The 15258-nt window shown below is 43.3% G+C and overlaps 1 protein-coding gene across 1 annotated transcript in view; it reads left to right on the forward strand.

Moving 5' to 3' along the window:
• The window catches only part of DGKH (diacylglycerol kinase eta), a 173438-nt gene that overhangs the window by 667 nt on the left and 157513 nt on the right, over positions 1 to 15258 (forward strand). The window contains exon 2 of the mRNA XM_029210192.1: positions 6668 to 6892. Within this exon, the coding sequence (XP_029066025.1) occupies positions 6701 to 6892 (192 nt within the window). The 5' untranslated portion in view covers positions 6668 to 6700. The remainder of the gene's footprint in view (positions 1 to 6667; positions 6893 to 15258) is intronic.

A 15258-nucleotide genomic window follows, 5' to 3' on the forward strand; every position in this document is an offset into this window, starting at 1 on the left:
CTTCTCCTCTGTTCCCCACCCCCGCCTCCGCCCGGGCCGGGTTCCGTTCAGGAAATGGCCCGGGATGAGGTCCCCAGCTGCTTCCCAGCCGGGACAGCGCTTCCTCCGCCGCCCGGGCTCCTCCTCGCGCGCCTCCTGGAGCGCCTTTGTCCGGCCAGCCGAGACTCTCCTCGAGGGGCCGCCGGCGATCCTCTGACCACGGCCCTCGGAGGACCGTTTCCGTGCTTCATCGACTTCTCAACTTTTTACTTGATTTTAGAGCGAGGCGGGTGGGTAGGGAGGGGGAAAGGAGAAACCCACTCTGTGGGTTCGCGTTCGTGGCTCGGAGGAAACCGGTTTTCCCTCCCGAGACCGCGCCCTGGGCCGTCACCTGGGCGCGCAGGTTCCTAGAGATACGCGCTGGCTAGGCGGATCGCGGCTTGAAGCCCAGAACCACGCCTCCGCCTCGTGTTCGCCGCTAAAGCCCCGGGCTTTTCTAGGGGTCAAGGGGTTTGCCAGGGATGAAGCGGGAAGCTGACCTCGATTGCGACGAGGATTTTCCCTGCCCATACAACGCGGAGGTCGGGTAATTTTAGGGGCCAGAGTAACGTGTGCGTGTGCATTGTGTGTGCGAGGATAAGGATCAGGAGCCCGGGGGGCTTCGGATTTGGTCCCTCAAACTCCAACTTCTTTCTTCCAACTCAGTCAGAATCACCTCGCATCTCTCCAGTGATTCTACCCCGAAACCCCCGTCTCGCTCAGAGCTCTGTAATCGTGTGTGGGCTGCCTTTTCCCTGGCATCGAATTTTGGCTCTCTACGTCCTGCCTCGATGTTTGCTACTCCGCCTTGGTTGAAATTCTTGAACCTATTTGAAAAGCCTCGTCCGAAATTTCTGGCCTCATCAGTATTTTGTTCAACATGTTCGGATGCTCTTTTCCCAGGGACTCTGCGTTATCTGCTCAGGCTGGCCCCCTGCCTGTTGAGAGCTTCTAGGTCAGGTGCTAGGCTTGGTTATCCTTTTTTTTTTTTTTTTTTTTTTCTAATATGTACACTCCCAGCTCCTTCAACTCTGATCCATCTGTATCTGCAGCTGTCTTTGCTTTTGTAAATCTGAACATGTTGTTAGGTTGCCAATCTACTCGTATTTCTTCTATTGTGGTTATGCCTGGGGATTAAATTATTCTTGAAACTAAAAACAATTCAGTTTTGGAGTTTAAATCAAAGATCACTGAGAACTAAATTCAGTGACCTGGTTTTGTAACTTTTTTACTTTTAAACTCTCCTATGTGAAGTCTTTTTTGAACTTGCATACTTTAAGCCAACACCAATCACAATGAAAAATACTTTAGGATGCTGATGCCTCAACTACTTTGTGCCTAGAAAAACAGAGGAAGACTTTTATTTTTGCTTTACTTATAGTGACGAAAATGAAAATGTTCATTTATTAGCCTTTGAAGCTAGAGCCCGAACAGAAATACGTGAATGAATTGTGACACTTTGTCCAGCTGCAGAATTCTCCTAAAAAAATTAGGTTTATTTTAAACACTGAAAGCCTTTTTATTTACTCAACAGGTATTTTGTACAGCACCTACTATGTTCCAGGACTGTTGGAGCTGACAGCACAGGCACAAATCCTTAAATCCTCACAGAGTGTTCATTCTGAGTAGACAGAATGTCTTGTTTCATACATATTAATAGTTTACATTCAGAGAGTCCAAAAAAAAAATCTTCAGAGATCTCATGTGTGGTATAAAAATGATACTTTTGACAAAGTGATTTTATTTGAAACCCTGTGGCCAGCTATGTCTGACACAAAGTCTAAGAACTAATAAAGGGGATTCTCATTTAATTTCTTAGAAAAGTTATCCAAATTACTGAAAAGTGGCGTATACAAGAAAAAAGAAGGGGTAAATTAGGGGAAATAGAGTATTTAAATGTTAATTATTTCAGACGTGTGGAGCTAAGTGGGGAAATACCAGCTTAATCTAAGTATGTTGAAGGACAGTTTTCCTTTCAAAACAAATTTCATCAAAATCAGGGATTCCTGAACTTTTCTTGGATCAGTGATCCCTTTAAGAATCTAATCAAAGCTATGAACTCTCTTTCTCCCCAAAATGTACGCATGCAACATACATATAAAAATTTAATAACATTTCAAGGGAATCGCAGAATTCCCAAAACCAAATCTGTGGACCCTCAAAGACCTTGGGTTAAGAACATCTGCTTTGATCTGGACTCCATTTTGCTGTCATTTAAAATCTGTTTTTTAAATTCAAATATAGGCAACTTTAATACTTTAAAAGTATACTCATTTACATTTATGAAAAGGAATATTCGATATTGAACAGGCAGTATTCACAGCACACAGATCCTGTTGCATTATCCCTTACTGTATATGCCAGCATACATGTAAGGATTTACTTTCCTTATCCTTTTTTGCTGGACCCCAAAATGATGTGATTCTACATAAAAGTATTCTGACAGAAGAGTAAACATAGTTATCAGGAATCGATGCTGAGTAATAAAGAGAACGGCAAGTCTAACTTGAAATGCACCCATGTCTGGAGCTGAGAAGCAGCTGCTGGCCATCGTGACTTTTTTGTACATGCAGATGAAATGAAGTTACTTAGTTAAGTGAGGGCATTTAAATAAACTGTTAGCCTTATCATTACTCCACCTAGGGCACTGGGCCTACAAGAAGATAAATGTTAGCATTCAGGTGTCTGTGTATTTTCTTTAATGCTAGGTTGGAATGTAATGAAATCAGTGGAAACAGAGACATTACCTAAATTTCTAATTAATTAAAAAATACTTTGGAAATAAGTGGGTAGGAGGATATTTAGCCAAGCAGCCCTTACTTGTAGATAATATCCTGGGGGAAAATGGATAGATTTCTAGCCAGAACTTAGAAGAGTGTGGGAGTATTTACAAAGTAGTTCTTAAACAGTGCAGGGATACTAGAGTACCTTTTACTTGTTAAAATTTATTTTTATTTCCAAATGATTTTTATCTAGTTGGCTCTGGTGAAACTATTCAGAACTACTGAAAAATTAGGAAGGGAAGAGTTTCAAAGGAAAAAGGGCCAAAACATAACTGAGAGTTTACAAGTATATTTATGTATTAAGTCTAGATGGCCAAAGGTTTTTTGCCTTAGGTACAGTGATGAGCATATGTACATGGAATTGATATCACAATTAATTTTGAAATCTTTTTCGTTGAGGTAACAACTAAGGAAATTTTAATGAAGTTTTGAATGTTAAATTCTAAATGTGGAATAGTGTATTACGGAAGTAGTTTTAAAGTTTGAATGAAAGCAGGTCTGTACCTGTTCAACCTGCAGTGTTCTTTGCATGGTTCCCATTGATTAGAAACTTGAGTCCTAGAACCTAACTCTTTTTAAAGTGCCTATGTACTTGGGTTCTTCAGAATATAAATGTAGACTTATTTATGTTTGATATAATATTTAATGTAAAACCATAGAACATGAGATTTAAAAGTTGCAAATGGATATTAAACCTCTTGTTATGAGTAGTGATCAATAAGAATGTAATTCAAAAAATCTCTATAGATATTAATATGTTAATATTCATAAAGTTGGTATCAGAATGAGAATTGGCTCTAACTTATACATCTTCAATATAATAGTTCTTTTTTTTTTTTTTTTTAAATGGGACAGAAAGCCCTATTAAGTAGAAACCTAAACCTAATTTAGTGGTAGCTTCTATTTCCATTTCTTTTTGAATGTAGTGTCTATGTGGCTTATGTCCAAGTTTGTAATAGTGTGTCTGTGATATGTTGTGTTCCAAACAAAGATTTCAAAGTAATAATAATAAATATGTAAGACACATCTAAGAAATTATTTGAAAATCTGAAAACACCAAGTAAGGAAAAATTCAAGGAAATCTTGCAAATTAAAGAAATAATGTAATATGCCACATATTTGAAATTTGTTTTAGTTGCTATTTTGAGGTACATTAAAATGGTTGCAAATATTGAGCTCTTGACATTGCTATTATATTTTTAAGGGAAGCAAAGTGCATTGCAAGTATACAATATACAGCTTAAATATTGATTCTGGAAATTTTACAGATAAAACCTGCGAAGTTGCTAGTGGGTCAGCTACTTTAAATCTGGGATTATTTGAAACAGTTCCTCAGAAGAGATGATTGAAGAAAAGAGGGTTTTTCACGAGCTGCCTTTTGTGGGAAATGATGCAACATTCCTTCACTTGCTTACACAGTATTTCACTCTGAGTATGTACTAGGGAAATTGTAGAGCAGGGATCATTTATTTAGCATGAGCAGGCTAAGACTGGCTGTGCTTTCAAAGTCACAACCAAATTTTAGAACTTGTTACAGGAGTCTTTGAAGAGCAGGGATAACTGTGAGGTTAATTTTTTATGAAGTAACGAATACCTTTACTTTGAAGCATTAATTGCCCAGCTTTTGCACGGGAAACTATTTTAATATTTTTAAGTGATCAGTGTTTGAATCAGAGTGAGAAGTGTATTCAGTCTTCTTTTTAAGATCACAGAATAGGCATGGACATTAAACAATGCCTTTTCCTTTAATCACTCTTTGCCTGGCTTCTGGAAAATGTTACTTATATAAAATTTTAAAGCCTAAAGTGTGAACAGAAACATAATTGAGTAACTTTTGTTGTATGATGTGGTAAGGTGAATAGAACATTAGAATAAGACACATGATTTTGACTTTGGTCCCGCTTGTGACTTTGGGCCTCAGGTTCTTTACATTAAAAGAGAGGTTTGAACTAGGTTTAGTCTTTCAAAAGGCCCTTTACTAGGCGCTCTTATTTACATTGTCAGACCATTGGACTTGTCAGTGACCAAACAGTTGGGTTGGGATAAAGGCCATTATTTTGATTATTTTTTTCTCTGAAAGAATTCCCTTCTCAGCAGTACGTTCTTTGTAGATACAGAATTGCATTTTTACAGAGCCATAAGGGCTCTTAAAGTTTATTTTGCCACCTCCTTCCCTTCCTAAAGAAGACGGCTGAGGCCGGAGAAGTAGCCTTTATCGATTAGTATTACCTGGCAGCAATCTCCTGTCTTTGCACATTCAAACTAATCAGGACGTTTTACATTTCAGTCAATTTAATCTACCGTGTGGATAGACAGTAGTATTAGGATTGCATATTGCTTCTTAAAATCTCTTAGAACTGTTAGTTCTGTCACAGCAAATTATTGAGAGTAAGACTGAAACTAAAAACAAACAAACAAACAACAACAAAAAACCCCAAACTCAAACATCCCTCCCTTAGTCTGGAGGACCCTCAAAGGTCATGTCAGTTGAAAAAATTCGAATGAACCCTGAAGGGCACGAACACGCTAAAGAGACTGAATGCTTTCCTTAAGTGTGAAGAGACTGCATAGTCTGGCAGGGACTTTTTGCCCTACTTAAAAACATAGCTAACACCAGTTTGGAATTCCCTGTGGACGACAAGAGGAATCTGTCATTTTAGTCTCTTCTCCCGGAAGCCCTCCCACACCTACAAGGGTTCTTTGGCACGGGGCGTGCACAACGCACAGCGAGGCTGCTATTCCCAAGTGTCCGCTCAACCCGCTCGCGGGGGACGAGCTGTGAGCGGTGCCTGCCGCCTGTTGATCCCATTTCCTCCTGCTCTAGTCCGGGTTAGGGAGTGGCTCTCCCCGGACTTCCAATGTTTTCGTGCTCGGGCACTGGTGTTCACACGGCTCCAGTGCATTGTTTTCTTCCAGGCAGTCTCGGTTAGCGCTTCAGCTTAGATATTTATTTTGCATTCTGTCGTCTCGGGCTGCGGGTACTTGCTTGTCTCTGCGCGCTCTCCACGCCCTGGCCAGTTTCCTGTTAGCCAAAGGGATCGCTCTTTCTGAACCAAAAGTTCTCAGAGCCGAGTGGAACCTCCCGGAAAATGCTCTTCTCTTCCGTGTGCGCTGGATGGGAGTGGGGGTGGGCCAGAAACTAAAGGCCACGGTCGGGAGAGCTGAAAGGACCCGAACCCCTAGGCGGAGGCGGGAGAGGTACGGGTCAGCCGAGAAGGGCTCCGGGGTCCAGAGACAAAGGGGGCAGCGCCCATCCACCTCGGGGCCGGAGGGGACTTTTACTCGCGGGAACTGTGCGGCGAGGCCCAAGTGTCTCTGGAGAGATTCTGGGTCCAGGAGGTGGCGGGAGCACCCAGGGGAGCCGGGAGGAAGCTAGGTTCCCTTTCTACTCCTGGGGCCGTTCTTGCCGCTGCTGCCCGGGAACCGAGGGAGGGAGCCTCGCTACTGCCGGGCCTGCGGGGATGGGCTGCGGAGGCTTAGCGTCTCCCCCGCCCTCCCGTCCGTCCTGGGGACCCCAGACCCTAGGGGAAGTGGGAGGTTGTCCCAATCCCTCTGTCGCTCCCATCCTCTCTACCCGCGCCGGTTGTATTCCGGGTCAGGAACCCTGTAACATCCCGAGGCTGGGTGCGCTGGCGTCCCAGCGGGCCTGGGTCCGTGTCCTCTGCGCCCCACCGCGGTCGCCCCTCAGGCGGGAGCGGAGCGCGGGATCCTGGAGGGCCCCGGCCGCGGGAGGCGTCTGGTTCCCGGCGACCCTTCCCCCGCGGGGCCGGCTGGGGGAGGGGAAGATGGCGGCGGCGCCTGGGCGCGGGGCTCCGGGCCCGGCTCGAGCAGAGCACACCTACTGACCACCGCCGCCGCCCCCGCAGGGCGGTGCTGCGTCCCCGCAGGAGTCGGAGAGGATGGCGGGGGCTGGCGGCCAGCACCACCCTTCGGGCGCCGCGGGAGGAGCGGCCGCCGCGGCCGGCGCTGCGGTAGCCCCCGCCACTGCCTCGGCCGGGCCCGGAGAGGATTCGTCCGACAGCGAAGCGGAGCAAGAGGGACCCCAGAAACTGATCCGCAAAGTGTCCACTTCGGGGCAGATCCGGACCAAGGTGAGGCGGGCCCAAGGGGAGCGTGGAAGGCGGGAGGCGGCTGGGCGGGGAAGAGGAGAGTGGGCGCCTAGGGCGCAGGGCGATCCCGGGAAAGTGTGGAGCCGAGGTGAGGGCGGGGCCTGGGCCCGGAGGCGGGGCCTGGGGGAGCCGGATGGCGCGCCGCAGAAAGGGATTCCCGGCCGGCGCGCTGGGGCCTCCAGGGTGGGTTCCGGGGGAGATGGGTGGGCAGGGGCGGAGGAGAAGGGAACCAGGGAGCGTGGGAAAAAGCGGAAACGCTGTTTAGAGTTCCCACTCAGGGATCTAAAAAGGAGTGTTTCATTTTTGGTACTACCTGCCGTGCAATGGCTCGGTAGAGTGCGTTGCGCAGGGAGCGAAGTGCAGGCTGACCAGCCAGAGCTGCAGTGAACTTCGCCACCTTCCCTTCCCGTGGACAGCAGCCTGCCTCTCCCTGGCCCACTCTGAGAGGGTGGATGGGGAGGTGACACCTGACAGTCCCTGTGCCCCTTTGCTGCCCTTTGGTAAATGATGCTCGCGGTTAACCGCACCCTAACGCGGCACAAACAACAGACCTCGAGTTAGGTTGCCGCTAAGTGCAGTGTTCTTATCTTATCGACACACCCATGGTTATTTTTAATAATGAAAAGTAACCTCTTTGTGTCACGTGGAGATTAGCATGCTGTGCTACTCTTTATGTAGCAGGTACTGTTGACCTGTGAGGGCTCAAAGTTGAGAGTTTTAATTTGATTTTATATGTATATATAGCAAATGCTTACGACTGACTGAAGGATTATTTATACACTCTAATTTTCATCATACTGTAGAAATCATCACGCGGAGAGTCAGTTATCACGGGGGGACTTTAAGAGGAATTTGAAAAGGGAACCAATAAAATCATTGGATATGTGTGCTCTTTAAGAATAAATTTGCAGAAGTTAATTCATTCTATACCTATTTTTATGAGAATTTGTTTTCTAAGGTTAATGGACCCATATATGAAAATAGAATTTTTATTATGTGTCTGTGGATTCATGTTTGCACCTGCCTCCTTATTTTCTAAAATAAATATGTGTAAGCACACACACAACTGTTAACAAGCTGCACTTAGGGAAGAGTCAAAGATGCTTCATGGTTTTTTTTTTTTTTTTTTTTTTTTTGGTACACGGGCCTCTCACTGTTGTGGCCTCTCCCACTGCGGAGCGCAGGCTCCGGACGCACAGGCTCAGCGGCCATGGCTCGCGGGCCTAGCCGCTCTGCGGCATGTGGGATCTTCCCAGACGGGGACACGAACCCGTGTCTCCTGCATCGGCAGGCAGATTCTCAACCACTGCGCCACCAGGGAAGCCCACGATGTACTTTTTAAATAAAGAATAAATAAGACTGGCATGCCTTTTAAATTAGTGTGGTTTAATAAAATGCTCATGTACATTTTAGTACCCTTGTCACATCCTCATATTGTATGCTCTTTGTTCCCGTTTTCATTTCCCATTTTTTCCTTCTGTTTCTTTGCCTTGCTGTCATCTCTACTATTTTTCTCTTTCTCTGTTTTTCACTTTTTTCCTTTCTCTGTATTAGCTAAATGGAATTTCAGGTAGTCTCATCTAGCTACCCAGGTGCTAAACGCTAGATAATTTTATGGGTGCCTCGATTTCCCCAAAGGAAAAAAAAATCACTTATATGCAAGTTTAAATAGTGCTGATGTGGGGAAGCCAAAGGGAGCTGTAACTCATCAAATCTCTTCCTCTCTCTTTACCCTTGGCTGTTATCCCTAAATTCTTGGTCTTGTTTCAAGGAGAAGCTTGATTTTGCATTCAGATTTACTATTGTAGAGAATTTCACAGGTGTTTGCTGGGAGTGAGACATTCTGAAACAGCACTGATACAACCTCAGACCCGCTTGATTTTGAACATGAGTGTGAAGGACAGTCGGTTTGCTTTTTGTTGGCCCATGAATACTGTAGTCTTTCATTTTGCAGCGAATGGCTGGAGGAACATTGGTCAGGCTTATAGACTAGGATTGTTCAACCGTCATAAGCCAAACAGTGTAAACAAGTGGGAGCCATCTCAATGACTTTTTTTCACACTGACTCATCTTGGTTAAGGTCTTGAAGCTTCATGTGTCAAAAATATTTCCTAATTTGGTTTATTATGCTCACATTTATTTTTTTGACATTTATGTCTTCTTACAGTTAATTTTAATGTCCATAAATGAGTCTCTAAATTTAGGTAAAACATACCTAAACACTGGAAAGATATTCAGAACTTTGCAACATTGTATCTGGATTAGGACATCTCTTTCAGCCCATTAAAAGAATAACCACCACATTCTTCAGCTGGTACCTTGGTTTTACTTTAACACAAAGGATGTATAAGTAAACTCTTATATCTTTATGGTAAGGTATAATCAATATGGAAATACTGATTTGTATTTTTCACTGCTTTATGAGGTACAATTTGTGCAATTAGAACATTATTTTTCACCATAAACCTTCGATAGAGTAGATTAGGGAAGACTTGCTCAGTGTTTTTCAGGTTGTAGGTGGCAGCCCATTAGTGGGTCATGCTGATTCATATCCAGTATTTAAAACAGAAACAGAATAGATTCGAAAATACTATTTAAGACTTTTAGCCACAGTTCTGCATGGAAACATTGGATTGGGTAATGATCCAACTAGGACGGGAAACAGAAACAAGGCCAGAAGATTGTTAAGAAATAAAGTAATATTAACAGGTTTATTGTTCAGAAACTCAACATGATGTGAAAGGCAAGTAGGAGTTTTTACATTTTGATAGGTGATGAGCAGGAAGATATCTTGAATTAGAATAATTAACATTCATCTAGGCAGAAATCAGCTAACTTTTTCTGTAAAGGGCCAGGTAGTAAATATTTTAAGCTTTGTGGGCCGCAGTCTGTGTTGGAATTACTCAGCTCTACTGTTGTAGTATAAAAGCAGCTATAGATAATACTTAAATACCTATAGGAAGCTGAAATGTGGTATATGTGTGGTATATGTCTGTATGTGGTAAAATGTGACTACATTTGTTCCAATAAAACTTTATTAAAGGATGTTAACATTTGAGTTCATAATATTTTTATGTGTTAAAAAATATTCTGTTTTTAAAAAAGCCATTGACACATGTAAAAACCTTCTTAACTTGTGGGCTGTATACTATCAGGTGCCAGAAGTATATATGGCCCATGGATTTGTCTTGTGGGCTGTAGTTTTTTGATCCCTATCCTAGGTGATGGAAAACGGTTTGCAAAGTACTACAAAGTTAAGGTGCTGTGAAATGCAATCAGCGTTTAGGGGACCAAAAATAGCTAGATTTCAATCCATTTAAAACCCTCATCTTTGTAGAACATTTTATTTTTAGCTTGGTTTGCGTCTTTGCTTCCATTTTAATGTGAACTAAATATAGACTGGAAACTCTGAGTCTTGGTACACTAATATATGGTATAACAGCTTTCTTTCCATTTTGATTACAAGTTAAACATGATATCCCATTATTAAAGATAAGAGAAGTAATAACTAATTTACTAAACCTTTACATATAACTTAAGATGCATTATTTGAAGGTATCTAAATTTAGAAAGCTTTCAGTTAGTTTAAGGTTGCATGTTTGCTATTGTGGTGAGAGTGATGGAAGGTTATATGAAACTACTGTTGTAAATGACTCGGGGCTCCTTACTGTTTCCAGGGTACAGTGTTTCACTCATATTGGATTTGTTAGGTTTTACTTGCTCAGGAAATACGTATATAGCAAAGGTTTTAATTAAAGAGAGTTTGTCTCATGTCTAAAAATAGACCTTTGAAAAAGACCATAACATGTTCATTATATGTCCATGCCCATTACATTTTCCCTTGGCAAATTAGTTTGATTTTGTTGGGTATGGAGTATTTTTTTCTGTGAATATTTAATTATTTGAAACACATTTGTATTTTTGATTTGGTTAAGTGGCTTAAGATGGTCAATAGCCATTGTTGATAATGGCCTTAATTTAAGATTCAATGTACATTGTTTCTACTTTAGATTGTCACTTATTTTTTTCAAATGAATATATATGGCAATAATTCCCCTCCCTGCCTCCCCCTCTCCCCCCACTTTTTCTTAGAAGGATATTGGGAAGACTTGTTAGCCTCTTGTTTTCGTTTTTAATTTTTATTGGAGTATAGTTGATTTACAATGTTGTGTTAGTTTCTGCTGTACAGCAAAGTGAATCAGTTACACGTTCACATATATCCACTCTTTTTTAGATTCTTTTCCCATATAGGTCATTACAGAGTACTGAGTACAGTTCCCTGTGCTATACAGTAGTTCCTTATTAGTTATCTAAGCCTTTTGTTTTACACCAAGGAAATATGATTAACTTTATCATGTGTGGAGCTGGAATCTCTAACCTTCTCACTGTGCGGTTTGAATACCAGGACTTTCTCAAACCATCAGATTATAATTTAGTATAATAAAGCTTTTTTTAATAAAGCTTGGGGCATTTATGTCAGAAATTTGAAGATACCTTTCTCCTTAGCATTTTATTGTTTACAGAGCAGTTTTATATACATGATCTCATTGAACAGTTGCTTAAAACCATATGAATTTTACAACTGATAAAACTGAGACCAAGTTTGAACATCTGCCGAGTAAATGGCAGGGTTGGAACTCAAAAGCAGGACTTCGAAACAGTGGATGGCTTCCAAACGTCTTCTTTTAAATCCCGTAAGCTTCTTGGGTTTTGAAACTTGACATCTACAGTGTACAAGTATGGATGTATGTGGGTGTCTCCTTACCTCTCCTGCCTCTTCTCCTCTCCCCTAAATTCCCCTCTCCTCCCCCTTCCCTTCCCTCCTCCTTCCTGCGCAGCCCTTTATTCGTTTGTTTAATCTGTGAACGTATCTGTGACCAATGTTTTAGGTATCCTAATGCCTTTTTGCAATCGAAACCTCTGTTTTTAGTGAGACATTAAAGAGGGTATGTTTGAAAAGTGAATTGTGGAATAAAAAATTTCAGCTGAAATTTATATTAATTTTAATTACTGTTGGGCAAATCATGGAATCGCTTTGAAAATGTCTTTAGAAGGACTAATTTAGAAGAAATGCTTATAGGTATCTAACACTTAAAATAGATTTTCAAAGAAAACTGTTATTTTCACTTTTATAAGGTAAGATGCTATTTTTAAAAGGTCATGGTATAGCGCTAAAAAGAATTATATAAAGTACTTTTCCATTGGCCTACTAAGGCATAGTTGAGGAAAAAATATGAGTAAAATTTATTTTTAAATAAAAGGCTAAGGAATGAAAATGACATTTTGAGGGCCCGATTTTCTCCATCTGACTCTTTTTTTTTTTTTGCGGTACGCGGGTCTCTCACTGTTGTGGCCTCTCCCGTTGCGGAGCACAGGCTCCGGGCGCGCAGCCTCAGCGGCCATGGCTCACGGGCCCAGCCGCTCCGCGGCATGTGGGATCTTCCCGGACTGGGGCACGAACCCGTGTCCCTTGCATCGGCAGGCGGACTCTCAACCACTGTGCCACCAGGGAAGCCCTGACTCTTTTAATTAGATTAAGAAAGGGTTCCAGGGTGTATACCTGAGCAGGCACACTGTTTTGAGTGGGATTATTTGTACAAACTCATATAGTACTTTAAAATTATGTTATAATATTATATGTATATATGAATATATACTATCTCCGTGGTTTGTGAAGCATAGTGGTAAAATGAACACCTGTGAACCAGCTTTGGAACGAGAACATTTTCAACATCACGCATCTACCTGTGTGCCCCGTGTCTTTTCTACTCCTTTGTTGCCCCTCAATTCATTCAAAAAGATATTTATGGTGTCCATGTACTGTCATAGGTGCCAGGGATAGAGCAGTAAACAAAACCAAAATAGATGAAAACCCCTGCCCTCATGGGGCTCACATTTTAATGCAGGGAGAATTTATAACTTATAAATATGTAAAGTGCATAGTATATTAGAAGGTGAGAAGTGCTACAGAGAAAAAAAGCATGAATGGGAGCGGGGTTGGGGTAGGAAGGGGAAGGTCTTCCTGAGAAGGTGACATCTGAGCAATGACCTTGAGGAAATGAGCTACGCAGACCTCTGGTGGGGGTGTGGGGGGGAAGAAGTCAGGCAGAAGGAACAGAGGCTGCAAAGATCAAGAAACAAGCTACAACAAGGAGGCGGTCCGTGGGGCTGAAGTGGGGTGGGGGGATGGGAGTGGAGGGGAAGCAGGTAGAAAGCTAGAAGTAGGTTAACAGTAAGGTAGTGTAGAGTTCCTTGCTTGGGGTTCATGCATTCCATAGTCTGGATGGGCTTCAGAGGGCTCCCCAAATTTTGTGTCCACGTGTATGCCCCTCAGAAGACTAAAACCACTGATTTGTAGAGGGGAATTGCAGGACAGGCAATAAAAGACAGATGAAAAAAATACAAACACGAACTATAACCATCTGTTGTTGTCCTTTGGAGAAATGCTAAAATTAGGAGTGGGTTCAGTGCAATGCAAGGAGAAACTCCATTGGACAGCAGGGTCCCTTGGGGCAGTTAGGTAGTGTCGGGTTTGCTTCTCAGCTATTCCATGTGCAATTAGGTGACCTTCACCATGTTACTTAACGTGGCAGAGAATGCTGTGCCCCTCAATATCTGGGTTCCCCCTGTCCTTCCTGGCCCGCTTTTCGACTTCAGTTCCCGCGTGCAGATAGGTGGGGCTGTGTAAACTGAGTTTGGGCCTCTGGTATATGAGTGGGCAGGATGTTTGTCACTTGGCTTCTGAAGTCATTTGTGGGACTCTCCATGCTTTGTCCCTTCTCTCACGTGCCAGACGGATGTCGATTATCCAGTGGAAGGGGCTTGGATCCCTGACTCATAGAGCAGAGCCTCTGTGATCCTGCCCCCAAGCCTCATTGGGCAAATTGGATCGTGACACAAAAGGGAAATGGACCTTTACTGTGTTAAGCCCCAGAGATTTGGGTATTGTTTGCTACAACAGTTAGCATACTCTTAACCAAGACACTTCATTTCTCTGAACTTCAGATTTCTCATTTGCAAAATAGGGATAGTGATTCTGACCTCAAAGGGTAGGGATGAGGATTAAGGAAATACACAGTATGCTTTTGTATCCCTGATGATTATAATTCTTTTCCAAAACTGGTATAAAATCCTGATAATGCAGTTATTCCTGATACACGTGCCTTCTAAATACTGTAATTAGTAGGCTACACAGACCCCTGTCCTTTGTTGACTATTTAATGGACTTGATAAAACTATATATATATATATAATTTATTAATTTTTGCTGTGTTGCGTCTTCGTTTCTGTGCGAGGGCTTTCTCTAGTTGTGGCAAGCGGGGGCCACTCTTCATCGCGGTGCGGTGCGTGGGCCTCTCACTATCGCGGCCTCTCTTGTTGCGGAGCACGGGCTCCAGATGCGCAGGCTCAGTAGTTGTGGCGCACGGGCTTAGTCGCTCCGTGGCATGTGGGATCCTCCCAGACCAGGGCTCGAACCCGTGTCCCCTGCATTAGCAGGCAGATTCTCAACCACTGCGCCACCAGGGAAGCCCAAAACTATATATTTTTACAGACCGTTATTTTGTAATTTGGAAAACTGTCTTTGCTACCGTGCAGGGCCCTTTGGACATACGAAAACCCATACTGCCAGAGCAGTGAAGATGGGCTCCCTCGATGACTTTCATGAGGTCCAACCTTGTTTCTAGAGTAAGATATGCTACAAATGTCTTAGGAAAAAATACTTTGTTAAGAACAAACGACCACTTGGAGGTGGTAGTGGAGATAATTGGCCAGGTAGGCTTTTAGGTGCATCCATGGCCAAGTCTGCTTTTATCCTGGACTGATCTTTACACCTTCCCTTTCTCCCCTTCCTCAGCTCTTCCTCAGCCCCCACAATCTGGCTTTTGCCCCAGACACTTCATGAAAACCTCTTTTGCAAAGGTCACTAATGATCTAATTGCTAACATCCAGTGGTCTCTTTTTAGTTTTCACTCAGCTGTGTTTCTTGCAATTTTGACACTGTTGACCATTTTTTTTTCTCACGCCTTCCCCCCCCTTTTTTTTTTTTTGCGCTACGCGGGCCTCTCACTGTTGTGGCTTCTCCCGTTGCGGAGCACAGGCTCCGGACGCACAGGCTCAACGGCCACGGCTCACAGGCCCAGCCGCTCCGCGGCATGTGGGATCCTCCCGGACCGGGTCACGAACCCGTGTCCCCTGCATCGGCAGGCAGACTCTCAACCACTGCGCCACCAGGGAAGCGCACGCCTTCCCCTTTTGCTTTCAAGGTTTAATCCCTCTTATCTTTCTCATTAGCTTTTACTCCCTCTCAGCCTCCATCCTTGATTCCTTTTGCTAATGCTGCATGTGTG

Source organism: Monodon monoceros, unplaced genomic scaffold (assembly GCF_005190385.1).
Source record: "Monodon monoceros isolate NGI ecotype Baffin Bay Population unplaced genomic scaffold, NGI_Narwhal_1 Super_Scaffold_8, whole genome shotgun sequence".
In the NCBI taxonomy this organism is placed as follows: domain Eukaryota; kingdom Metazoa; phylum Chordata; class Mammalia; order Artiodactyla; family Monodontidae; genus Monodon; species Monodon monoceros.